Genomic DNA, 24,708 nt, shown 5'->3' on the forward strand with positions numbered 1-24,708 from the left:
CACCCTGTGACCCTCTCCCTCCCACTGTCTTTAAAAGCTCTTCCCTGAAAGCCACTGGGGAGTGCGGGTCCTCTGAGCATGGTGCTGGGCGCCCTGCAATAAACGCTGCGCTTTCCGCCACCACAATCCAGTGTCAGTGGATTGGCTTTGCTCATATCGGGCAAGTGGAACCAAGTTTGGTTCAGGACCAACAGTAACTGCCAAGATCCAACCAGGAAAACAGAAAGTATTAAGGGGAATTTAATGCGGGAAACAGGTTACACAGGTAACAGGGAGACTGAAAAGTCAGAGATGACAACAGCAGAAAGCCATTAATACCAACCTTTTCATAGAGGAGAGAACAAAGGGGTGTTACCAGCCCATCAGCAGGAGTTGCCCAGGGGAAGCCAGTACAGCCAAAAGCGGCAGACACGGGGGAGATACCCTGGGTTCACCTCCTGGAGAACTCAGAAAAAGTGCACCTAAGCGGGATAGGAGTAAATAGCAGGAGGTGCAGCTAGATCCAACGTCCGGGAATGGGAATTAGGTAGAAACCAGAGGGGGCTGAAGCCCTGGCAGAGACCCGGAAAGTTGTGACCTACGTGACCACAGGCTGAAGACCTTCAAGGAGGCTCTGAAAAAGAGCAGGGCTGTGGGAGCCACCTCAGAACACCCAGAAGTGCGAGGAGCACGGAAAGGTGGGCCAAGGATACATGATAAGGGGCTTGAAAGACTCAAGAATATTGCCAGGCCTCTGCTGAAACGGGGAAGAGAAAAGAAGCCAATTGGTGGGAGTGGGGGGTTAACTCTTCTTCACCTCTGTAGCTTTCCCAAAGAAACCACCTAAGACCTGCAGTCTGAGCTTCTAAAAACATTAAATTTATTGACATAGATTGGTATGGTTTTAAGAAATATGTAGATCCCGTGTACCCTTTCCCCATTTTCCCCCAATAGCAACATCTTGAAAAGCTGTAACACAGTATCACAAGATACTGACATCCATAAGGTCAAGACACGTTAAGTTTCCTTCAAGTTCTTTTATAACCACACCGACTCACGCCCCCCAACTAACTTTTAATGCTGCCATGATTTATCCAGGCCCTCACAGAGCCTACACCGGACACAGGACAAGGTCCGGGGCTAGCAGGGTAAACGCACAGGGACCAGCAGAGCCCCCAGCCCCGGGGCCAGCTGAGGCAGCTGCAGCCGCAGCCGCGGAGCCGCAGGCCCCGCCCCTTCCGCCGAAGCCGACCGAGGGCCGAGCCGCTTCCAACGGCGACCGAGCAAAACCGGAAGTGGGCGGCAGCCCTCTCCTCCCCGGCGCCCCCGCCCAAGATGGCGGACCTCCACCGCCAACTGCAGGAGTATCTGGCGCAGGGGAAAGCGGGCGGGCAGGGGGCCGCGGAGCCGCTGCTCGCCGCGGGAGAAGCGGAGGAGCCCACGACCGGGGCCGGGCCGGCGGGGGCGTGGCTCGGCCGCGCGGGCCTGCGCTGGACATGGGCGCGGAGCTCCGCGGAGCCGGCGACGGCGGCGGGACCGACGTGCATGCCGAGCGTGACGCGCTTTCAGCGGCTGGCGGCGAGCGGCGTGTGCCTGCTGCTGGCCGCGCTCTGCTTCGGCCTGGCCGCACTCTACGCGCCCGTGTTGCTGCTGCGCGCCCGCAAGTTCGCGCTGCTGTGGTCGCTGGGCTCGGCGCTGGCGCTAGCGGGCGGCACACTCCTGCGAGGCGGTGCGGCGTGCGGACGCCTGCTGCGCGGCGAGGAGGCGCCGTCGCGGCCCGCGCTGCTCTACGTGGCCGCGCTGGGCGCTACGCTGTACGCGGCGCTGGGCCTGCGCAGCACGTTACTCACGGCGCTGGGCGCCTGCGCGCAGGTGGCCGCGCTGCTCGCCGTGCTGCTGGGACTGCTGCCCCGCGGCGCGGGCACCGCGCTGCGCCTGACGCTCGGGCGCCTGGGCCCGGGCGCCACTCTCGCCAAGGCGCTCCCCGTGTGAGAGGCCCGGGGCCCGCGCCGTCGGAAAGGACGCAGAGGCCGGCCCCGGGACGCGCCGTCGGGAAACCACACGCAGCCGGCCCAGGGGCCCTTCGCTCGCCATGCCAAGGACTGCGCCCGCCGTTCCCAGAGCGCGCGGGGCAAAGGCTGCCCTTTTACTGTGCCAGCGAAATCTGTAAACTGAGCAGCTGTTGGAAAACTGAGACATGAGCTGTTTCGGAAGCTCCTCAAGTTCAGCGTTTTGTGCTATACTCGGCAGCAGGTGCTATGAGAACTAAATTTTGTCCTTGAGTTGGTGACATACTGTGAAGCATTTATGATAAATTGCTTTTGCGTTAACCGTGGTCTTAGATTACCCTCAGCTGAAAAAGAAAAAGAACACTAGCTCTTCCGTTTTAATTAACTGCCCTTATTACTTTTCTCAGACTTCTGTTCCACGTTTTGTCACTTTAAAAAACCCAGTGGTAGACTGTAGTAGCTACAGTAAACTTGTTCTCCTCGGTTCTTGGAAATTATTTTTCCGTATTCTTCAACGTGAGTGGATCCATAAGAGTTATCAAAATAAATACCGACTTTAGCCACCGGAATTTTTAAAAGTACTTTAGTTAAGACGGTTTATCTCAGTTTTTTCTACTTTCAGTGGAGTTGTAAACATGGTGCCTTATAAAATTAAAGGAAAATTGGTTCTGTATTAGATGAGGAAAGCGATGGACCAAGAAGCATCCAGTAAGAAGTACCCAGTAAGGTGCATGTAAATGGCTGTGAGAGGTCCGTGGGCAGAACTGAGCTAGGGGACTCCTGGGAGACAGATGATTCTACGTGCGGTTTCCCTATCTGATTGAAACCATGGATTTCTACAAGGCCTAATTTTTCATTCCTAATTTTATGATCTGCTTTTTAACTATAATTTACACTTTACAGTCTGATCTTCATGCAATGCAAGGTGCTTTTCATATCGTAATTGCCAAATTTCCTTCATTTTAGGTTTAGCACTTAACTTTTGTTTAGGACCTTATTACTTACCTTAATTTATTGCCAGAAAGTATGGGCTCAATATTCTGATGAGTCCAGAAAACTACACGTTTTCTCACTAGCTGTATATTAACTAGGAAGTAAACTATTTAAAATGTTTAAATCCTATGCCAGTGGTTCTCCGTTCACATGAGAATTACTTGAGGACTCAAACCTCAGATCAACTCAGTCCGTCTCTGCGGGGGTGGGGGTGGGAGCCAGGCATCAGCATTTTTTCTGAGCTCTCCAGATGATTCCTTTTCCAGCTAAGGTTGTGAACCACTTTTCTGTATGTTGGATTGCATGATTTGAAAATAACTGTCTCCTGGGGCTGGATTCCAGTGTTGCCGAAACTGGCTGTCAGGCAGCAGTAGAGCCTTGCCCCTTTGTCCAACCTCAAAATTTAGATTTTTATCAGTGTCCTAAGCCCTGTTCCAAGAAGTGGACACTAAAGTGACCAACATCCACACTGTAGACTTACCCCAGCCCCCCATATTCTCTAAGAATGCTGCCTTGTTCCCCTCTCAGTAAATAGGGTTACCTACCTCAAGAGGAGCAACCAAGGGGGTGTTTGTAAAAAGCAAATCCACTGTTTTCGGGGAGTGATTTATTTTTTGACTGGAAAACTTGTACCATTGGCTGCTCTTTCTACCCCCCCGTTAAATCTGCATTCTAGTTCTAGATTTCTCTACAGTTTGCATGGCTGAAGATTTCACAGTGTTGACTTTTATGTTCATGCTACTGTATTTTTAAAAATTGTTTTCCCAACATTTTTTCAAGAATTCACTGTTTGTTTGGAAATCTAAGCTTTTATAAAATTCAAAGCACAACATCTTGTATGTATTTGGACAGTGATACTTTAAAATGCATCACTTACTAAGTAATGCATTGAGTTTTCAGTTTTCTCTAAATGAATTCATCCTCAAAATGTGATCTGGTTATCTGCTTACTGAGGTACTGTGTTTTTCAAGTTAAAGCCTTGGAATGTTACGATAAAGTTCTTACCACATAAATCTCAGAAAAAAGGAGCCTAAATCTCTGTATGGGTTTGCTCTCTGGATCCCTTTTTAGCTTCTTAGAATTTGATTACAACTTCTTTTTAAGCTATGCCAGTGGAGGGCAAATAAAGAATATCCTCAAACCTAAAGCAATCCTGAGTCTCCTAAACATGTGTTTAGAGCAAAGTGCTGATCAATAGGATGTTTTAAATCGCAAAGTAAAGAGAAAATCTCTTGTAGTCTCTAGGTTCTAACACCCTAAAAAAGCAGTGTGTGTGTGTGGTCAACATTTTATCTGCAGAGATAACTTAGCACTTACCATTTTTTAAATTAATGGAGAATCAGTTGGGAATTTTTTATATACTCTCCAACTATGTCAGTATCCCTTTCCTAAGCAACTACTGACACTTTCCAGCACCACTAAATCTGTCAAGGAAACTTTTCTCCTATGCCAAACTGAAGCTGGCAAAGTAATGAGACGTTAGGGTGGCCACAGGACAGTCCTTTGAATAATAAAAGCTTTCTTTTTATAAAAACAAAGTAAGCGGTCAGTATACAAAGTATGCTGGGGTTATCTCAAACTGAACTTTTGGCTTTCAATTCAAACTGGGCCAAATGTTCCATTTATTTAAAACTAAAGGAATTTGTTGTGGATGAGAACTTCCTGGCTTTAAGTTGGAACAATCCTCTGCCTTAAAGATTGGTGTTTCCACATAGCTAGTGTGGAAGAGGAAGAAATTATTTAAGTTTTGCAAAACTGTTTTAAGAGATACTTTGATCCATTCCTTTTCAACTTAGAACAATTTGTGAAATGATTTACAGTATTCAGAAGGTATGTGTAGTTGATTTCTGGTTTATGTCAAGTTCCTCTCATCAGAAAAAGGCAATTCAGGTCTAAGGTGTGATTACTAGGAGATGCAGCCAAGGAAGACCCCTACTTGGACATCCAGATTTTTTTTTTTCTCCGGTGTATAATTTTCCATCTGCCACAGTAGATCCAACTAATAATAAGGCTTTGAATCTACTTCAAACCTTGTTATAGTTTTGAAGTATTTCTCACTCTACTACAAAAATAAGTGTGACAGAATGGCTAGATAAGAATTTGTTTAAAAACAAAAAGTTCACAGATGACTTTAGATGACTTAGAGATTCCCATCAAGTATGCTCACAAATATAAGCAATAATTGTACACCCCTCAGCAGACCGGATGCAATGGAAGCTAAGGGTTTCCTTAAGGCAAGCACTTGACGACTAGTTGTTTTCTGTTAATTCTTGCGTAAATCACATTCTGTATTCATACAAAAACAACTTTTTCTCTGACAAACTGTACATATAGAAACAAATTTCCAATTGGACATGAACTTAAATTTGTGGAGGTTCCATGTCTTGTGACACTTTAAAAAAAAAAACAAAAAATTCCAGCTCTTATCTTCACAAGCCCACGTGGGATTTAGGGCAATTTGGGCGGACAGGACAAAACAAGGCCAGCTACTCTGGGTAGCCAGCTACTCTGGCAGCAGTCTCTTCACCTTGAAGACATCAGGGGCTCCTGGGATCCTGCTGCTCCAGAAAGAGTTCAGGGCTACACGGTGCAGGTTTCCTTTTGTTTCTCTTGGAAAGTCCACAGAAGTTCTTAAATACTGTCCAGAGAGGCCAAGGGGTATTGAGCCCCAACTTCTACCGACCCCTTCCACCCCCCCTTGAAGCTCCTCGCCTTGGCGGGCCAGAGTTCATGTTACTCCCTCTACCCCAGTTACTGCCACTCCGGCCCCCTCTAGAAGGGGTACCACTGCCTGGAGGGCCCCCAAAAGGTTCATCTCTGTGGTATCCATCATGGTGATCTCCATCCAAGGAGCTGGAACGTCCGGACTTTGGCACTCTCTGAGAAGGTCCGGGGCCCCCTCGGCCTGAAATGAAACAATGGTTTTACATGTGACTTTTTTTTCCATCAGAGACTGTTAACAACTCCTGGTACAAACTTTTACTCTATGATGACAGACAGTGGAACACTTCTTTTTTTTAAAAAACAAGAGTTCTGAGGGCATGAGCACAGCCCTCAGAGCACTGAAAGCTGTGCCTCTGCTTTTCTGGACCACCATCTCACTCCTGCCCCCCCTGAAAAGAAAACCCTTTCCAGACCATACTCCCCAAAGTCTTTGTGACTCTGGGCATAAGCCGAATTCCTCCTGGGTTCAGACTTAAAAAAAAAAAACCACAGAACCTGAGAGAGGACAATTCTTGCTGCCACTGGGGACACCCTTCAAGGGATCAGAGCAGCCACTACCAGAGAGCACATTTGCCGGTTAGAGCAAGAGTCTCACAGATCAGCAGAGAAAGCACCGGGGCAATCTGAAAGAGCGCTGGAGTGGAAAATGCGAACAAACCAGAGATTCCTGGAAGCAAGGGGAGGAGAACTGCCTAGAGGCTCAGCTTGCAGTCACCCACCGAGAGCTCCCACTGGCTGTACCGCAGCTGGGAGCACGTGCCTTTGAACAGTCGAAGCCCTGGAGGGTAGAGTGGAGAAAGGACCCCCAGTACCCCAGTCGGGGACAGACAGAACAGGCACACACTGGGATGGGGCTGGCCTGGAGATGAGGCTTCCCGTGACCCCTGCAGCCTTCTTGGCAGGGCTGTGGCATCCGTAGATCCTGAGCTGAAATCACCGGCCTCACTTACCTTTGCCTCCTCGATCCTCAGAAGGACCCCCTGGGGCTTCCATTTCTCTATGCTCAGAGGTTCCTGGCCCATCATGCCAGGGGCGCTTTCGGGGTGGTAGGGATGCCATGTCCATGCCTTGGAGAGAAGAGGACCGTTCTCTGCTAGCTGGGGAATGCCCGTCGTGAGGGGGATGATCAGGGCGGGGAGCATCACGGAAGTGTTCATGACCTGGCCCTAATACAGAAAACACAGACCCAGAGGGCTAAGAGTCTGACCATCTCATTCTATTAAAGCACAGTGTGACTAAAAGCAGACAGGAATTATACTGCTAAGAATAAGTGGCAACCCGAAAACCAATATTCACTCATGCAAGAAACATTTCCTGAATACCTAGTCACGTCATGAGTACACAAAAAGGGTCAAGATTAGAAACCAATGTACCTCCTGAAACAGGAGGCAGGGAAGGACCAGAAAAGTGGTTCTCAGACTTTTTAGTTTCAGAGTGTCTTTACACTCTTAAAAATTATTGAGGATCCCAAAGAGAATTCATTTATGAGAGTTCTAACTACATTTGCCATGTCAGAAATGAAGACTGAGAAAACTTTAGTTCATTTAACTATATTTTCCAAAAACAAAACAATTTAGTGAAAAGAGTGGTATTTAGACAAATCTCTTTAATATCTGGCTCAGTAGGAGAAAGCTGGGTTCTCCCATCTGCTCCTGCATTCAGTCTACACTGTGGGTTGAAGATGTGGGTTGAAGACAATCCAGCCTGCCACGGAGAGGTGAGTCGCTAAAGAGAGAACCCAGGGGTTTCCCTGGTGGCGCAGGGGTTGAGAGTCTGCCTGCCAATGCAGGGGACACGGGTTCGAGCCCTGGTCTGGGAGGATCCCACATGCCGCAGAGCAGCTGGGCCCGTGAGCCACAATTACTGAGCCTGTGCGTCTAGAGCCTGTGCTCCGCAACAAGAGAGGCCGCGATAGTGAGAGGCCCGCGCACCGTGATGAAGAGTGGCCCCCGCTTTCCGCAACTAGAGAAAGCCCTCACACAGAAACGAAGACCCAACACAGTCATAAATTAATTAATTAATTAAAAAAAAAAAAAGAGAGAGAGAACCCAGTGGAGCCCTGGGAGAGTCCTCAGACCACACTCTGTGAACTGTGGGACCCGAAGCCACAAGCAGCTCTACTGCCTTACCTGGCTCTCTATTTCCATCCCAGGAGTCTGGTTTCCGACCTCCTTCAAAGCGAGGGAACTCATCAGGAGTGGGAAGTAAACCCTTCCTTCCTCCTACACAATAGAACACAGCAACGCCGCACTCACAGACTATTTCAGGGGTGTCCACAACAACCCACCTCTCCACCCCCGTCCTTCCCAGACCCGGGGTTCTCAGCTCACCTCGTGGGGTACCCCGACCTCGACCTCTGAGATCTCTTCCTCGGGCTGTTTCATCAGAAGCATCAAAATTCTCCTCTGGTCCGAAGTCTTCGGGACCAGGAAAACCATCCCTTCCTCTGGGGGGAGCACGGCCCTCATGTCTCGGGGGGGCTCCTCGTCTGAAGCTGTTAGGGAAAAACAACAGAATATCCACCTAATGGAACACCTTGTAGTCCTCAGTTCATGTTTCAAAGAAGCATAATGATGTGAGAAAATATGATACAATGTTAAATGGGAGAAAAACAAAATAAAAGTATGTATTTTTTTAAGTACCCATTTTACAATCCCAATATGGCACGTAAAAACAGGCAAGAGGGCAAAGTACCAGAATGTAGGGTTATTTTAACTTTGTTTTAGGCTTTTAGGAATAATAGCAGTGAGCATTTTTTAGGTGCTTATATCATGCCAAGTGCTTTACATGTATTATTTCATTTCATTTTATCCTCACAACCACCTTATGAAGCTGACACTATTACTTCCCTGGCAGTCCAGTGGTTAAGACTCCGTGCTTCCATGGCAGGGGGCATGGGGTTCGATCCCTGGTCAGGGAACTAAGATCCCGCATGCCATGCAGCACACCAAAAAATGGAAAGAAAAAAAAAAAAAAAGAAAAGAAACTGACACTACTATTCTACCCATGTGTACATTGGGGCTCAGAGAGGTTAAGTCATTTACTTAAGGACACACAGTAAGTGTTGGGATTTGAACTCAGCCAGTCTTGACACCCAGCCCAGGCTCTTTACCATTGCCTCCCAAATACTTTTCATATTACCGTTTATGTTTTTATAATGGCTATTACTTATATAATCAGAAAAAAGGGGGGCACAGATTCATGCCTGCTAACTGTACCCAACTTGTTTTGGGGCATCTGCTCTGCCATCTGCCCCGGCCCACCTCTACTCAGGGGCAGGCCTGGTGGCCATGAACTTCACCAATGGCCCCAGACCACAGCTGACTGGTGTACTGGTAGGGCCTCTGGCTTATGGGTAGCCCACCCGCTGGCAAGCTGGCAACCTGGTGCCTGGGCTGGTGGACAATTTCACCACCTCTCAGAAATCCTGGAACTGGGAAACTAAGTCAGCCAGGAGTGTTACTGAAGCAGGACCATTAATGAGGGGGTGCCAGAGCTGTAGCAGAAGCCTGTGGGGAAGCAGGAACAGGGGCCTGCCAGCAGGAAAGGTGCGTGAACACCCAAGAGGGGCCATGGAAACGAGAAAGGATCAGAAGGGGGAAAGGGCCTGGGCCATCTGCATGAACTGCCTGCTCGTGGCTTCCTCTCAGGCCAGGCCTTCTGCTTTTTCCTGAGTTTCCACTCAGTTATATTTTACTCCAACATTTTATTTCGAAAAATTTCAAACTTACAGTAAAGATGGAAGTATAGAGCAACAAATGCCCATACATCCTTCACTGCGATTAATTACTCAGTTCTTAAGATTCTGCCACATGAGCCTTTGTCTTTTCTCTATCCATCTATTTATAAATTCATTTTCTAAACCATTTCAAAACCAGTTGAGACATGATGCCTCACCCCTAAATCCTTCAGTAAGTTTCTTCTAAGAACAAGGACTTTCTCCTACATAGTAACACTACTATCACTCTAAATAGTATGTAATATTATTTAATATACAGTCCAACTTGAATTTCTCCAATTGTCCTCAAAACGTCCTTTTACAGTTGTCTTTATAGATTTCAGTCATCATCACACACTATTATTTAGGGGTCACGTCTCTGGTCTACCTTAATCTAGAACAGTCCCCCTCCTGTGTTTTATCTTTCATGACCTCGACTTTACTTATTTATTTATTTATTTTTTAATTTTTACTGAGATAGGCCCCAACATTTTTGAAGGACCCATCCTTCGAAATGGATCGTTTTACAGAACGTTCCACAATTTGAATTCACGTGATTGCCTCCTCATGATTAGATTCCAGGTGAAACACTTCTGGCAAAACGTCTTCACAGGGATGCCAGTCTGTCCCATTGTTTATGATGCAAAAGTGGTATGGCAACAAAACTTCATTATTGCAAAGGTACATTTCCTCCTTTGCAATTAAGTAATCTGTAGGGTGATACTTTGGCAGCATGCGAATATCCTGATTCTCCACAAATCTTTTGACTCAGTGGCTTTTAGCATCCACTGATGATCCTTGCCTGGATCAATTATGACACTGGGTGCTTAAAAGAAGTGGTTTTCTAATTCTATCACCCCTCCTCCATTTGTAACTTGGTGTTTTACTGTAAAAAGAGCTTTCCTTTTTTCACTCCACCGTTCCAGCTACTAGCTACCTTTTTAATACCCTTCTTGTCCTGAGGTAACTTAATGAGCCATATGCTCCTGCAAGCAAAGGGGGTGTGACCCAGACGCTGGCTGAAATAACCACCTAAGGTGAGCGTGGAACTGAAGCGTATCAGCAGAGGGCACTACTGCCCTGAGACAGATTCGGGGAAGACTCCCCAAACACGGCAGGACTCTTTTCTTGTCCAGGCAGCCACTATACGACTGCCCTAGCTACAAAAGGCCAGGGGGACTCTCATGCGCCCTCATTAGAAAACAGTTCCTGTTACGGACTAAACGTTTGCGTCCCCTGCACCAAATTCGTATGTTGAAGCCCTCTCCCCCGAGGTGGCTTTGGAAACGGGCCTTTGAGAGCTACTTAGGTTAGATGAGGTTCTGAGCGTGGGGCCCCAGGGTGGGCTTAGCGCCCTTGTAAGAAGAGATGCCAGCAAGAGCTTGCTCACTCTCTTTCCGTCATGCAAGGACAGAGGGAGACGGTGGCTGTCTGCAAGCCAGGAAGAGGAGCCTCACCAGAAACCCACCCTGCTGGGCCTGGATCTGGGACTTCCAACCTCCAGTACTGTGAGCAAATTGCTAGGCCTGGATCTGGGACTTCCAGCCTCCAGTACTGTGAGCAAATTGACTTCTGTTGTCTAAGCCCCCCAGTCCGTGGTATTTGTTACGGCAGCCCAAGCTGAGTAGCACACCTCCTAATGAACTGACCCCTGTCAAATACATCGCCCCCTTTAACAGATTCATTTATTCAGCAGTTACTGAGCACCTACAGGGCGTCACCACTACTGCTCTAGTTTCTGAGGACCTGCCTTCAGGAAGCTGCCGTGCTTCTGGGAGCTACAAGTAATACAGAAGTAAGTATACCACTTAATGTCAGGCAGTGCTAAGTGCTATGCAGAAATATAAAGCAGGGCAAAATAAAGGAACAGGAGGAGAGACCTAAGTGGAGTGAGCCACAAACATCCGGGAGACTGCGCTCCAGGCAAAGGAAAAAGCAAGCACAACGTGGACAGGACGTGTTTGGCACATCTGAAGAGGAGCACAAGCTGGAAACAGCATAAGAGTCTAGGTGTGGGTCTGTCACTGACAGACGAAATACGACAAACTGAAGCACAGTAAAATCTGAAACTTTGCACAAGATGCAGAGATTCAAGAACTCCATGAAAGTTATGTTGATGCCAAAGCCATTGGAAACGAGGTTCCTGCAGACTTGTGAACACTCGGATGTCATTGCGAGCGCTCTTAACTCTTTTTATTAAAAACTCCCCCGACAGCTGCTTCCTTTAACCCCTCTAGCTCACCCTCCCTGGCCATTTTATCAGCCACTCTTTTCTAACGCACACCGTGAGAACGGAGATTGCCAACCCTTACCTCAAATACCTGCAAGCGACAGGCATGAGAAGTATGACGGGAAAAGACGCAGGAGAGAGGACTGGGGCAGGAAAGGCGGGAGTGCTGGACAGCACAGCTTGGGCACTGCAGTCGGACGGCCCAGGCCTGAAGCTGCTCTTCCACTTACCACCTATGGGGCCTTCCAAAGTCAAGAAACTGCTCTGACTCTCCGTGTCATCCCTTATCTGTAAATGCTGACGGGAACACCTGTCTCACAACTCACTCTAACAGTTAAATGAAGTAACATCTGGCACAAGGTAAATACTCAATTATTATCTCATTGATTATTCTGAGTCTCACTTGAGCTCTCACTAATTCTTGTTTTTTTCCCCCTACTTCTATTCCTTTTGTTACCCCAAGCAAGTTGAGTGTTCAAGCCTGACCTCAACCTAATTTAATAGCAAGATTATTTTCCAGTTTAATTGGATTTTGTTAAGATCTTTAGGCAATTACACAGAAACTATCTACTCAATAATTCCTTTATTCTCAATCTAGATATCTGTCTCATATTTCGTCATTCTAACCAAGAGAACCTGGAGATTTCTATTCAAATCCAAGAAACTCTACAGTACACTGCCCACCTATCTGTTTAAAAGGACCAAGAAATAAGCAAAAAGAAAAAAGATTTCTGAATTGTAGAGACAAAAAAGAACCACATAAATGTTAAAGGCATATATATATTTTTAAGTCTAAACACAAAGCCTAGAGGAGGGAGGGTACTCTCTCCCCAAGTGAGAGAGGAAAGAGACTTTTGTGGAGAGAACAGGTGGAAAGCTCCAGGGAAGAAGAAACGGACCCACGAAGTATCCATCCCACCTTTCTTCTCTGCGCCCTCGAAACCGTGGGTCCTCAGGATCCCGGGGGAAGCGTTCGTCTCCAGGTCTGCGGCCTTCCCACGCCCCTGGAGGGCCCCGGGCCGCGCCCCGGCCATCCCCCTCACTGAACTCCCTGTGATCAGGAGGAAACGGAGGCCCAGGGCCCCCACGCCTCCACTTCTCTTCTTGCGGTAAAGGTCCTCCTCGCCCCTCAAATTCACGTAACCGGTGGCCAAAGCGCTTGTCGGGGTGGAAGTCATCTGGTCTGCTGAAGTCATCGGGGAAGTCGGGGTGAGGGCCGCGCCTATCAGGGGGACCCCTGCAGTCCTGGCCGCCCCGGAAAGGACCCCTCTCGGGACCATGCTCGGGCCCGCTGCTCTGCTCGTGCCGTCTCTCTGACATTGGGCCCATGTGATGGTTCGGAGGACCACGTGAGTCACCTAAAGGAAACAAAACTGATTTTTACCTTATCTTCCAGGAATCCTGCCAACGCAGATCTGATTTTCAGCATCTTAAAATTTCAGAATGCATTCTTTTATTGAGAATGTTTTCCCTCTTTGGTTCCCAGCATACTTAGGAGACAAACGTCCCTAAGGCATCATATGATGAAAAGAACAAGGGTTCTGGGGGTGCAGATTTCATCACTCATTAGCTAAGCAACTCGACCTCGGGCAAATATTTAATCTCAAATGAGATCAGCAACTCAGTTGATGTGAAGATTCATTTAGAAAACACAAGAGAGCCTCACAGGCATAAGAACGAGCTTCCCTTCCTGCCCCCATTCCTTCAGTGTTTTTGTTGGGCCCACTCCCCATACCCAGGGAGAAGGCAACAGGGAAAATTCATGCTGAAAGTCGGGAAGCCAAGTACAAGGAATTCACCTCTGCATTTGTAAAAGCCCGCAAGCTCACCACAGGGCCACAGGCCTACACTGCCATGATGTCTCTCCTTTAACTCCTAGTTCATTTAACTTGATTTGTTAACTCATACTTTGATTCTTAACAAAATCCTCTGTAAGGTACATGGAAGCATGGGCCTCTCTAATAACTGCTTGGTGACCAAACAGCCTTGCTGTACTTCAGTTTCAGGGTTTATATAAACACTTTTTCTGTCCCTTTCTGTGAATGATATCCCTCGTCTATAATATCATCACCATTCTTTGCAGATAAGAGTTTGGAAACCCACTAAAGATTTTTTAAAAATATTTTAATATATGTAATATATTCAGAGTACTGAATAAAAATGGAAAGCGGCCAATTACACTTAGTTTACTTTGAAGGGATTTGTTTTCCTGGCTACTGAATGATTACTGCAGCCATTGTAAATGTACACCTATTTTCTGTCAACATACAATTTAAATCAAATATTTTTTTTAAAGTAGATAGCAAAGGGACACTCTTGCTTCTAAAACAACTAACTTTTAAAAATGAAATTCCTCCACTTGCCCAGCTCATGCCTTTTACTGCTTTTCCCTGGCAATCAAGACGAGCTTCCTTTCCTTACAGCACAGTCGGCCATAATCTTTACCCTTCTAACATCCTTCCTCTCTCATTTTTACTCATTTCTCATTTCAATTCCTCCTCACCATTCAACATGTTTAAAAAACTTGGAACTCTTAGTATAAAAATACACCACTAGAAGGACTCTCTCTTCTTTTAAGCTTTCTCTGTCCCCTCTACCTTCCCTTCTTTCCTTCCATTAAACCAGTCCTCTCCATGCTGAGGAAAGCGCCTTCGAAGTTGCCTCTTTGTTCAAATACCCCAGGCTTCTTTCCTCCTGGTAAACAGCCCCTCACTTCTCAGTGTGATCCTGCCGCTGACGGCTCCTTCTCTGACTTCATGTGGCTTGGACTTTGTGTGACCTCAGACACAGCAGACCTTTGACCTGAGGAAGCTGAACACATTCCATTCGAACTTACCTATGAATAATAATCCTCCCATTACCTCTATCTGCTTAAAAGTACCCTGGCTCCTCCAAAGAAAGAAACCCACCACTACAAATTAGAAGGGATGTGGCCCCTGGTGATGGGCGGCAGCATTGGTTAATCCAGTAAGGATGGCAGGGCCAGTTTCTCGGCTCTCCCTTCTCCCTTTGGTCCCTGGGAGGAGAAAGGAGGAAGGTGGGGGCGGGGGGGATGGTGAAGAGAAAAGGGGAAGAGCAAGGAGGAGAGGGAAGTAGGTGGAGACAGATACAAGGTTGGGGAGAGGGAGAGAGGCAGGCTCTCGGTTTGCTGATGGCTGTACCTTGTGGGAAACAGACTTCTTTTCTTAGGGTCCCCAAATCCAGAGATTGGTTCTTGACGCTTTCTTTCTTTTTCCCTGTTGGCCACCACTTCCATACGATGAGACTAAAATAAACATTCTCCTAATTCCTTTACCTCTCCCTTTCCTACCTCTAGTAACTCATGTAAATTCAGGACTAAGCTTTAAATTCCCAAAGTCCGAGGGCTGAAAATGCTGACAAGGACTTTTCTTAGTCTGATCAAATGGGGGCAAGAAACCTAACATGTACCACAAGGTGCTGTGGGCTTAGCCAATTAAAAATGAAAAGGGGTCTAGTTCTTTGTAGTCACGTCTCCACAACGCTCATGATTCTCTGGCTTGCTCCCCCGTGAAAAGGCGCACTGAACGTACAACTCCATCCATCCATCCACACTCCCTCCCAGTCCCGCCCTGTAACTCTCCACCCAGTAGCTGCCCACTCACCACACGCCTGCTCCAGCTCCTCCTGCGCGTGTGAGAGCTGAACACCTCGGCAGAGCAGGGACTGCGGCTCCTGCGCGTGCCCCCTTCCAACCCTCAGGGGTGACTCAACTTCCACAGAGCCTCATATCTCAACACTGACAAGTCTCACCTCTGTGCTTGTCATACTATCAACAACCTGAGGCACAACACACTGGTACATGGCTTTCTTCTTTTCAAAGGGTACAGAACAATGTAACCAGCTAAAGAATGCAATATATGACACAATTTGAGGGGAGGAGGGGGTGATATTAAAAACACCGTCAAAATCTCTGAATTCTTTATCCCATCAAAAATTTAAACTGAGACAGTTCAGCTCTCTGGGAGGCTAAAAACATACGCTTGCGTTCTGTTAGCACAGGAACCACTCCCACTCCCAGGAGACAGACAAGGCCGGCCTGTGGCTCAGGCCCTGCTCTTGGTGGCTGTCCAGGGGTCTCACCGCCCACTTGTGGTGGCGAGGAGCTGCTTCCTCTGGGCAGGATCTGGGCTATAACTAAAGCGAGTCTACGAAAACGACATAAGACAAAGCTATGACCTGAGGTAACTAGGCTCTTAGTTTCCCTAGAGGTTCCAATGACCATTCTATCAATTACTTACCAGTAAAACCATTGTAAGATTTACCCAAAGGAGATAGAAGATGACCTCGTATTCAGCCAAGCAGATATTTACCTTTGTGAGGGCCAGGTCCTTGTCCAGGGTTAAGAGGGGGGAGGCGACCTTGTGCTCCCTGCTGCCCTAGGCCTGGTATCAGGGGTGGGGGGCCTGCGTTCTGTCCTTCCTGAAAAGATGTTTTTAAAGTGGGGGTGTGAAATCAAAGGCTTGTGCTTCATGAACAGCAATTGTATCATAATGTGACAAGCTAAAAACACTAGGTTGCCCCAAAACTTCCACGAGTAAATATATACCTAGTGACATTATAGCAAAATTGTCATTAAATTGGGGGAAAGGAGATACTTCTCTGACCATAATAAAAGGAAACACTTATATTTTAAACCTGCTGATAAGTTTTATTTAAAGCTAGATCTTTACTTGTAATGCCAAGCAAGAACCTCAGTGGAAAATCAGAAATCATAACATAAAACAACAACACTCTGCACAAAGGCGGAACTTCTAGCAAAAGTAAAGACCTGGAAACCCGCCAGGACAGGTAAACTCTGCTCTCGCATCCATGACCCCTTTCCAGCTATAGAAAATATCCATCCTCTCAAGAGGTTATGGGCAGGTTTAAAAGGCGGGGAGCAGGAGAATAAGAAAGGGGTTCCTGATGAGCAAGGTGTTCACACACTGCTTTCTCCTTTCACTCCCTAACCTCTACCGTCTAACTCCCCCGTGCTCAGCACCCACTGCTCTTTCCCAGCTACGTTACCCGGGACGTGGGTTCGTGGGCTCTTGCAGCTTCTGTCTGACGCAAACCTGCTGCTCTGCAACCCCAGCTTGTCCCCAGTCCTAATATTCTGTATTTTTACCTAGCCGTGTCTAAATTCAGATTCCCCACACTGCCCAGTGACCTTGGATCTGGTCTCCTGACAAACAAACAAATAATCAAATATATATCTAGTCATTCCTTCATATAAAAAATGCATTTAGTGACTGGACCTACCATGAGAATAGCAGAGTTTCAAAACCATCAACAGCAAAAGTGCTTTCACATTCCAAACTAGCTACAAGAAAGAGCAGCGTTGATCGGACTCATTTACAGCACTGCAGTTATAAATTGCCGTCATTAACTCAATACCAGTAATTTCCATATTCCTTTGTTTCTTGTCCCTTTTACTCAAGGGCAGCTCTTATCAACATCTTTCATGCTATTACTGTAACACCTGAAGGCAATTCCATTAAATTTAACCAATTAAAACAACCGGTTTAAATAACTGACCTGGGGGACTTCCCTGGTGGCTCAGTGGTTAAGAATCTGCCTGCCAATGCAGGGGACACAGGGTCGAGCCCTGGTCTGGGAAGATCCCACATGCCGCGGAGCAGCTAAGCCCTCACCACAACTGCTAAGCCTGCGCTCTAGAGACCGCGAGCCACAACTACCGAGCCCGCGTGCCACAACTACTGAAGCCCGCGCGCCTGGAGCCCGTGCTCTACAACAAGAGAAGCCACCTCAATGAGAAGCCAGCATACTGCAACAAGGAGTAGCCCCCGCTCGCTGCAGCTAGAGAAAGCCTGTGCACAGCAACGAAGACCCAAGGCAGCCAAAAATAATATATAAATATATAAATAAATAAATAAATGAATAAATAGCTGACCTGGTCAAAGTGAAGAAAGTCAGATATCAGTGTAAGAAATATAAGCAAAAAAAAGAAAAATACAAGCAAAGCTTTTTATCAGACAACTTCTGAGATGTGAAATGCCCTATAATATATTAATCCTCCATTCTCATGCCACCAATATTTCTATAGGTCAATTAAATTTTTAGAGACATTTTGCTTTTCATGTATAAAATCTTTTACTATATGACACAATAAAAACTTATTAAATTGTCCCCAACAGACCTGTCCTCTGGAATATGACATGTTTATATAATTTCAGTCACAAGGTGATAGCTAAAGTTCATTATGTTTTTATCCTCCAAAATGAAAACTGTTCATTCACTAACATAAGGTTAGGTAGGTAACTATTACAAACACACACAAATATACTCTGTATTAATAAAACATATATTACTTTTAAGTCTTAGGACAGTTCTGGATGGTAAACCTAGATTTATTAAACATCCTAAATTCTGAAAAGTGCCCAATAAGCTCTGGAAATAAACTCAAATGCCATCAGATTCTTCATTGGTATGACATTTTTAAGTTCTGCTGAAGAGGAACATATAATCTAGTTATTTTAATTCAGTGAATCCAATGGCCACCTTCCCATTACAGACTCTCGGAGGTGTTGTGTGTTCTACACACAGCATCCACAGCAGGCCCTTCCACAGGAATCGAGTGCCTTGCAACACCAGCTCACTCAGTCACCCACTTACTTTTGGTCCACGACTGACTTCAAGGACACAAACCCAGTTGTTCATACCCAAATAATGCCTTCAGACTATGAAATTCAGAAAAATGTAAACACCACAGAGCCAAACAGTGTTCAATCCACTCACGCCCATGCAGTCTTCTGTAATTCAGCCCAAGCAAACTGAACTCTCATCATACCACCTCTCAAGCACAGCTCAGAGAATGGGTAAAAAAACTTGGCTGACAATAACAGAATCCTCTAAAAAGGGCCAAGAAAATTTCTACAGAAATACTCCCTCCTGTAAATACTTTCAGATGTGAGCTAAAAAAAACCAACTTGAACGGAACTTCATCCAAAGGGTCACCATTTGAAAATGCACAATTCTGGACTCAAGAGATCTCTAAAAGCATTCACTGAAATGAAAATAGTGAGATCATAGTCTACAGTATACTCATGAGTTAAACAGCCCGCACTATCTTAAAAGTAGAGCCGGCAGGCAGATCCGCAGGCAGATAGGAGGTGGCTCAGTTGTCTGGCAAGCCCATGAAACACCAGCCTACGAAGGCAACAGCCCAGAAAACGGAGCAGGACAGGATCAGAGCCACCCATGCTCCCTCCTCACCCTCCTCAGGGCCACAGCTCTTTTGGAGCCCTGGGACAATTATGAACTGTATTCAACAGGGAGTTCATCTTTTCTGGAAGAACCTCTATTAAAAAAACATAGGTTGAGAAGTAAAGATTCATATTGTGATGTATTTGGTGTCTACTTAATTACTCTAAGTACTTAATTTCTTTCTTCAGCCATGATGCTATTCTCAAGCCACCATCACTACTTGAGAGATATCTATACCAGCTGTGACTGCCTTTCTCAGCATTTGGAAGTGCCACCTCAGTGCAGAGTGTATTTCCCCAAAGTGTAATGCCTACAAGTTGGAAAGAAATAATACCTGGTTGAAGGGGGCCCGGGGCCCATCACCTAGCAGAGCTGTTTTCTGCTGCTGGAATGGTATTGGCCCTTGAGATGGATGTGGCCCTCTTGCCGGGTTCTGCTGTCCCTGAGGTCCAGGGGGCCCTTGCATGCCACCCTGGGGTGGAGGTCCCAAAGAGCCCTGGGGCGGCCCCTGCTGACCTTGTGAGCCTGGAGGCCCTCGCAATTCCTGGGGAGGGCCCAGCATTGATCCTTGGGGCGGAGGCCCCTGCATGCCTCGCATCTCCTGAGGACCTCGCATCTCCTGAGGGCCATGTCCCAGCAGTCCACTTGGAGGATGAGGTCCTCTCATCTCTTGAGGCGGGTGGCCCAGCATCATCCCTTGGGGAGCAGGACCCTGGTTCTCTCGGGGGCCTGGAGGACCCTGCATTCCTCTTGGATTCAATCCCATCAGAGGTCCCTGAGACACAGGACCTTGGATCCCTTGAGACCCTGGCCCACCTTGCATCCCATGAGGATGGGGAGGTCCTTGCATTCCTCTGGGACCAGGTGGTCCCTGCATACCTTGAGTACCAGGTCCCTGAGGGCCCAAGTGACCCTGGGGACCAGGTGGGCCTTGGGGGCCTATGTGACCTTGTGGGCCAGGTGGGCCCTGAGGACCCATATGGCCTTGAGGACCAGAACTGCCCTGTGGTCCAGGTGGTCCTTGAGGTCCCAAAGGGCCATGAGGTCCAGGATGCCTTTGCATTCCTTGGGGCCCATGCATGTCCTGAGGCCTCGGCAACCCCTGGGGTGGGCCCTGGGGCCCTTGTGGTCCCATGAATCCTTGTGGCCCCCCACCTCCCTGATGCAGTGGAGGACCTTGTGGTCCCATTTGTCCTTGGGGTCCAGGGGGTCTAAACTGTCCCTGTGGACCTGGAGGCCCCATTTGAGCCATGTTCATTGGCATCTGCTGAGATGGATGAGGCTGTTGAAAACCTTGAGGGATCTGAGACATTGGACCTTGTCCTGGAAAGGGCTGGGGTCCCAGGAGAGGGGTGCCAGATGAAGGAGGAGGCTGAATTTGCTCAGCCTGTTTCTGTGCAAGTCTTTCAATTTTAAGTTGCTGGAAAGAAAGGAAGAAAAAGCATGCTGATAAAAAATGCCAGAGCCCTTAAAGATGACAATATTGCTATCACTTATTTCGTTAGGGGAGCCTCAAAACAAACATAAGGTATTGATTGACCTCTAGAGTCCATATGATATTCAGATGTTCTGAAGGTACTCAGGCTTCCAGACTCTAGAATGCTTCTTTTTAGGTGCTGGGAAACAGCAGTCAGGACTATTTATATCCATCTTGATCAGGGAAAGCCCAACAATTTACTAGTGTTTTATCATTCTTGGTAGCTGCCAAAGGTAGGGAAAATAAGAACAAACCACCTGCTCTAGAGCTGACAGAAAAAAATTTTTTATCCATGGATAAGTAAGTGAATCCAAATTAAAACTATGTTGGTTTTATCTTGTCTATTAAAAAACGTATATTCAACTTAGTTCTACTTGCTGCTTGACTGATCTGGTTTTAAAAGTCTAAGAAACAGGATTCTTTTAGAAACTAGCTTCCTAATGCAGCAATAAGAAATGATATTGCTCATCAGACCCATCTGAGAGTCCCTTCCCTTCTCCTTAAGAGCATATCAATAAAAAAAACGTTAATCACTACTTTCTTAGATCATCTCGAATCCCCCAAAAGAGTGTCACACACCTCCAGAAGCTGTGGGTTAGTATACTGTAATGTGGCCATCTCTTGTTCGATTTCTGCTTGTGTTTTTTTCTTCTCTTCCAATTTAATGTCTTCTTTTCTGTCATTCAATACCTCATTTGGAGCAGGAATTGGAACTTTATTTTGCATCCAAGCCTTGGGAAAGAAGAGAATATTAAAGTATACTCTAAGTGTGTAAATTACAATGACAGAATGAGAAAGCCATTCTATAATGTCGCTGGCTCATTCCAATCTGGTGAGTACAAGTCGGCTCAGCTGGTAAACTATCTTTATTTCTAATACTAATTCTTAGTGACACAGGAATGGAGTCAGGCAAGCACATCACTAGGTAGAAATTGTTAAGCTGATAAAAGCTGCAAGATCTCACATGTTATTAAGATGCAACACCTGCCTGCCTCTTCAAAAGGACACGTGTACTCTCTGTTGAGGGAACAAAGTGGAAGACAGACAGAATATGTTGAAGAGGGTCAACATACTCTCCCTGCTCCATGTCTCTTTTTTTCCTTCTTCTGATAGCTTGGAATGATAACAAGGAGGTGAGAATAAAAGAAGACCTAGAGAAGATTCATGACAAACTCAGGACTCACTGCAAAGCAACAGATGGGAACTATGTCTAATAATGCCTGAAATATGTGAAGAATGCTCAGAAAGTATCTGTAGTACAGAAATACCTTCAACAGATGAGATAATCCAAGAGAAACCTATTTCTGCACTTCAGTTAGACTTACCAAGCAGAGTCTCCCACCAAGTGGGCAGGGGCTCACTTCTAGTTACTCACCTGCTGAAACTGAGCAGGAATAGGTTTTGCATAAGGAACTTTCTTCTGAGGTACTTTTTTCTGATCCTTTTGCATCACCTCCTCCATTCCCCAATCTAAACCTGGAATTGTCATTTCAATTTCGTTTGATTCATCTTTCCCTGAAACCATAAAGAGAAGGAGTTAGCCAAGGAAATAAAAGAAAGTGGTCACTTCATCAATGAACACATTTTTGGAAGAACAGATTCTAAATATCATGCAGTTTACATCACTTTTATCAACACTTCTCAACATACATCATTTTGGCATTTTCAACATAATTTAATATCATGATTATAAGAAATAGGTAGAATTACAGAAAAAGTAAAATTTATAGGTACAACTTCTCTTACCCATCTGTTCTTGTTCCATAGCTAATTTTAGTTGTTCTGGTATTCCCATCCCTGGAATTACTGCCAGGCTATTAGGTTCAAGGTCATCTATACATAGGAATAGAGCCATTGTCAATAGAGATTTTATAAATGTATCAGGCCAATAAAATTAACACTTTATAAAAACGAAAATTATTGCTGGCGATTTATAAATCCATAAACTATAAAACTAAAATTCGTTTTGCAAAATCTTCTCAACACCTAACACTTTTATAACAGAATATCAGATTTCAAAGCCGGATAAACATGCAGGAACCTCACCGTATTCCACTCCATCTTCAGACATTCCAGGCAACAGATTTAGATTGTATCGATCTCGCATTTTATCACCTGGTCGGTTTCGGGTCCAAAATTTGCTGTCAAAATAAAAGTATTTGGAGGGGGGAGGAGAGGAGCATGGTTTCGGTGTATTTCTGGGCACTTAACAGTACTTAGCAGTCCTCTGGCAAAAACAACAAAGTTTTACAAGGCCTTATTCTAAACACTTTTAATGTAGAAAGATATTTTTTAAATTAGAAGGCAAAACAAAATTCAAATAACAAAGTCATATTCAATACCCAATCTCCTTGTAAAATATGTATTTATAAACCACGACAAACATGTCCTTAAGAGTAAGTTAGAAAACAAATTAATACATTCCTATATGAATAAAACATACATTTATCTCCTGCTGCTCCAAAAATACAGTAATTCCTTGTTATTTTTGACATAAAGCTTACCTAGTATGGTCATTTGAGCCTGAGCAGAGGATATGTCCAAGAGGATGCCAAGCCAGACTCCAAATCATTCCTTCATGGGCCATCTCCATCCCACCCACTTCTTTCTCTACCCTGTAATGGCACCACAGAAAGTAGTCTTTTTCACAAAAGTTACCCAACCCCTCCCCCACCAAAAAAGACATTGTCTTTTAGTGCAACACAAAGCTACCAAAGTCTGTTACTTTGAATCTGGTCAATTCCACATGTTTCAGAGGTACTGATTTGTCATCAGTAATACAGTCTTTTATCCAGAGAGTGCCTCAGAGGGGAAATGCTTCAGAAATGACCGCACCACAAGAAACAAGGAAGTTGGGTCATACTCTCCCTTCATGACTTCCATAGCCAAAAAGAGAGATGCTAAGTTTTCTATCCCAAAGTGGGTTTACAGATACAGGACATATGAACACTCAGAAAAAATACAAAACACTATCATTTTTTTCACGTTCAGGTGCTCTCTTCATAAAATTTACAACTTCTTTACATAGTAAGTGCCACATACCCGACATGCCAGAACAACAAAGAGCCATCAGACCCTCCACTGGCAAAAAGGCCTTCATGAACAGGATGCCAGGCCACAGCTGTAAACAAAAACATGGAGAAGGACAAAACTATTAGGATCTCGGAACACTACAGGTAATAGTCAAAATGAGAAGCATATCATAGCCGCTGACCTGTAGCTTCTTTCTTATGACCTCGGAAGACTTGAAGCTCTTCTTTCAGGTTTCGGATGTCGAAAAGTTTACAGAGGTGGTCACGTGATGCTGTGAGTAGCCAGTTACCGTTGAGATTTAATTTCACTTCCATTACTGTGTTTTTATGGGCATGACTACAAACAAAGCACCAAGAAAATAATCTGTCAGAATTCAAAACAAGTATAAATCAATATAATGGCCATTTTTCTTGAAAAGCACATGGCAGTCAAGATGGCAAGAAGTTTGGCCTAGAAGTAATAAAGCATGGACCATGGTTAAAAGTACACGTGAAAGAAATAGGTCAAAGACAGAAAGAAATAATGTTCATTATCTAAGCACAGCTTTCATTAACTAGTTAAAGTAGTAGAACTTCAACTGGATAGAAAAGTGTATCTGTGAAGCAGGGGAAGCACCTGAACACATAAGTTAATATTCGATAAAGCTCATTAAATTTTAAAAATTCAATGAAGCTGCTCTCATTAATTCAAAGCATTTTTAAGAAGGACACAAGATAGTCTGAGGGTTGATTTGAACTAAAGACCCTGCAACCGCTGAGGCCTGCACAAGGCGCGTCTCGGAGGAGCACCATTCACAAGGCGTTCTGCTTGGCTGTGGCCATTGGACTTGCGCAACAAGGCAGCCTGGCTCCAACCAGCTCACTCTGGGTATGGCTCAATTCCCAAGCAGAGGGACCAGGATACAGCTGCTTAGTCAAAAAAAACGTTAACAACATATTCACAGAACTGTGAATGTTTACAGATAATTCAAAGAGAAAATTTTTTATGATGTGGCTGCATCATAACTAAATACCTCAGACAAAAAATGAGAACTGATTCAAATATGAAGGGAAAATTTCTCTATAAATAGACGTAGTGAGATGGAGAAAGCTGGCCTGTGTCTAACAAATGGCACACACGTCGGGACTTCCCTGGTGGTACAGTGGTTAAGACTCCGCGCTTCCAAGGCAGGGGGCGCGGGTTTGATCCCTGGTCGGGGAATACGATCCCACGTGCCGTGCGGCCAAAAGTTAAAAAAAAAAAAAAAAAAAAAATGGCACACATATCAATTCCATACAGTGCCAAAATGTATTACGATGAGGAAACAGCAAGCTAGAAC

At 45.7% G+C, this 24,708-nt stretch overlaps 2 protein-coding genes across 3 annotated transcripts in view; one reads left to right on the forward strand and one right to left on the reverse strand.

Moving 5' to 3' along the window:
- Nucleotides 1-1,288: 1,288 nt before the first annotated feature.
- On the forward strand, nucleotides 1,289-2,569 carry SFT2D3 (SFT2 domain containing 3). Its single transcript, XM_068545312.1, has one exon. The coding sequence runs from the start codon at nucleotides 1,315-1,317 to the stop codon at nucleotides 1,969-1,971; it is 657 nt and encodes a 218-aa protein (XP_068401413.1). The 5' UTR covers nucleotides 1,289-1,314; the 3' UTR covers nucleotides 1,972-2,569.
- Nucleotides 2,570-5,234: 2,665 nt separating this feature from the next.
- WDR33 (WD repeat domain 33) overlaps nucleotides 5,235-24,708 on the reverse strand; it is a 99,756-nt gene continuing 80,282 nt past the window's right edge. For both annotated transcript variants that reach the window (XM_068545309.1, XM_068545310.1), the window contains 14 exons: nucleotides 23,572-23,726; nucleotides 23,400-23,478; nucleotides 22,862-22,972; nucleotides 22,404-22,498; nucleotides 22,104-22,190; nucleotides 21,733-21,872; nucleotides 20,937-21,089; nucleotides 19,215-20,300; nucleotides 15,985-16,093; nucleotides 12,573-13,011; nucleotides 8,036-8,199; nucleotides 7,835-7,927; nucleotides 6,656-6,871; nucleotides 5,235-5,886 (listed from right to left, as the gene is read on the reverse strand). In XM_068545309.1, coding sequence (XP_068401410.1) covers nucleotides 5,657-5,886; nucleotides 6,656-6,871; nucleotides 7,835-7,927; nucleotides 8,036-8,199; nucleotides 12,573-13,011; nucleotides 15,985-16,093; nucleotides 19,215-20,300; nucleotides 20,937-21,089; nucleotides 21,733-21,872; nucleotides 22,104-22,190; nucleotides 22,404-22,498; nucleotides 22,862-22,972; nucleotides 23,400-23,478; nucleotides 23,572-23,726 — 3,157 coding nt within the window. In that variant the 3' untranslated portion in view covers nucleotides 5,235-5,656. The remainder of the gene's footprint in view (nucleotides 5,887-6,655; nucleotides 6,872-7,834; nucleotides 7,928-8,035; nucleotides 8,200-12,572; nucleotides 13,012-15,984; nucleotides 16,094-19,214; nucleotides 20,301-20,936; nucleotides 21,090-21,732; nucleotides 21,873-22,103; nucleotides 22,191-22,403; nucleotides 22,499-22,861; nucleotides 22,973-23,399; nucleotides 23,479-23,571; nucleotides 23,727-24,708) is intronic.

Source organism: Eschrichtius robustus, chromosome 5, assembly GCF_028021215.1.
Source record: "Eschrichtius robustus isolate mEscRob2 chromosome 5, mEscRob2.pri, whole genome shotgun sequence".
NCBI lineage: Eukaryota > Metazoa > Chordata > Mammalia > Artiodactyla > Eschrichtiidae > Eschrichtius > Eschrichtius robustus.

Excerpts from the sequence above, each read along its gene's own strand:
- SFT2D3 (XM_068545312.1), top strand. The coding sequence starts at position 1,315 with ATGGCGGACCTCCACCGCCAACTGCAGGAGTATCTGGCGCAGGGGAAA.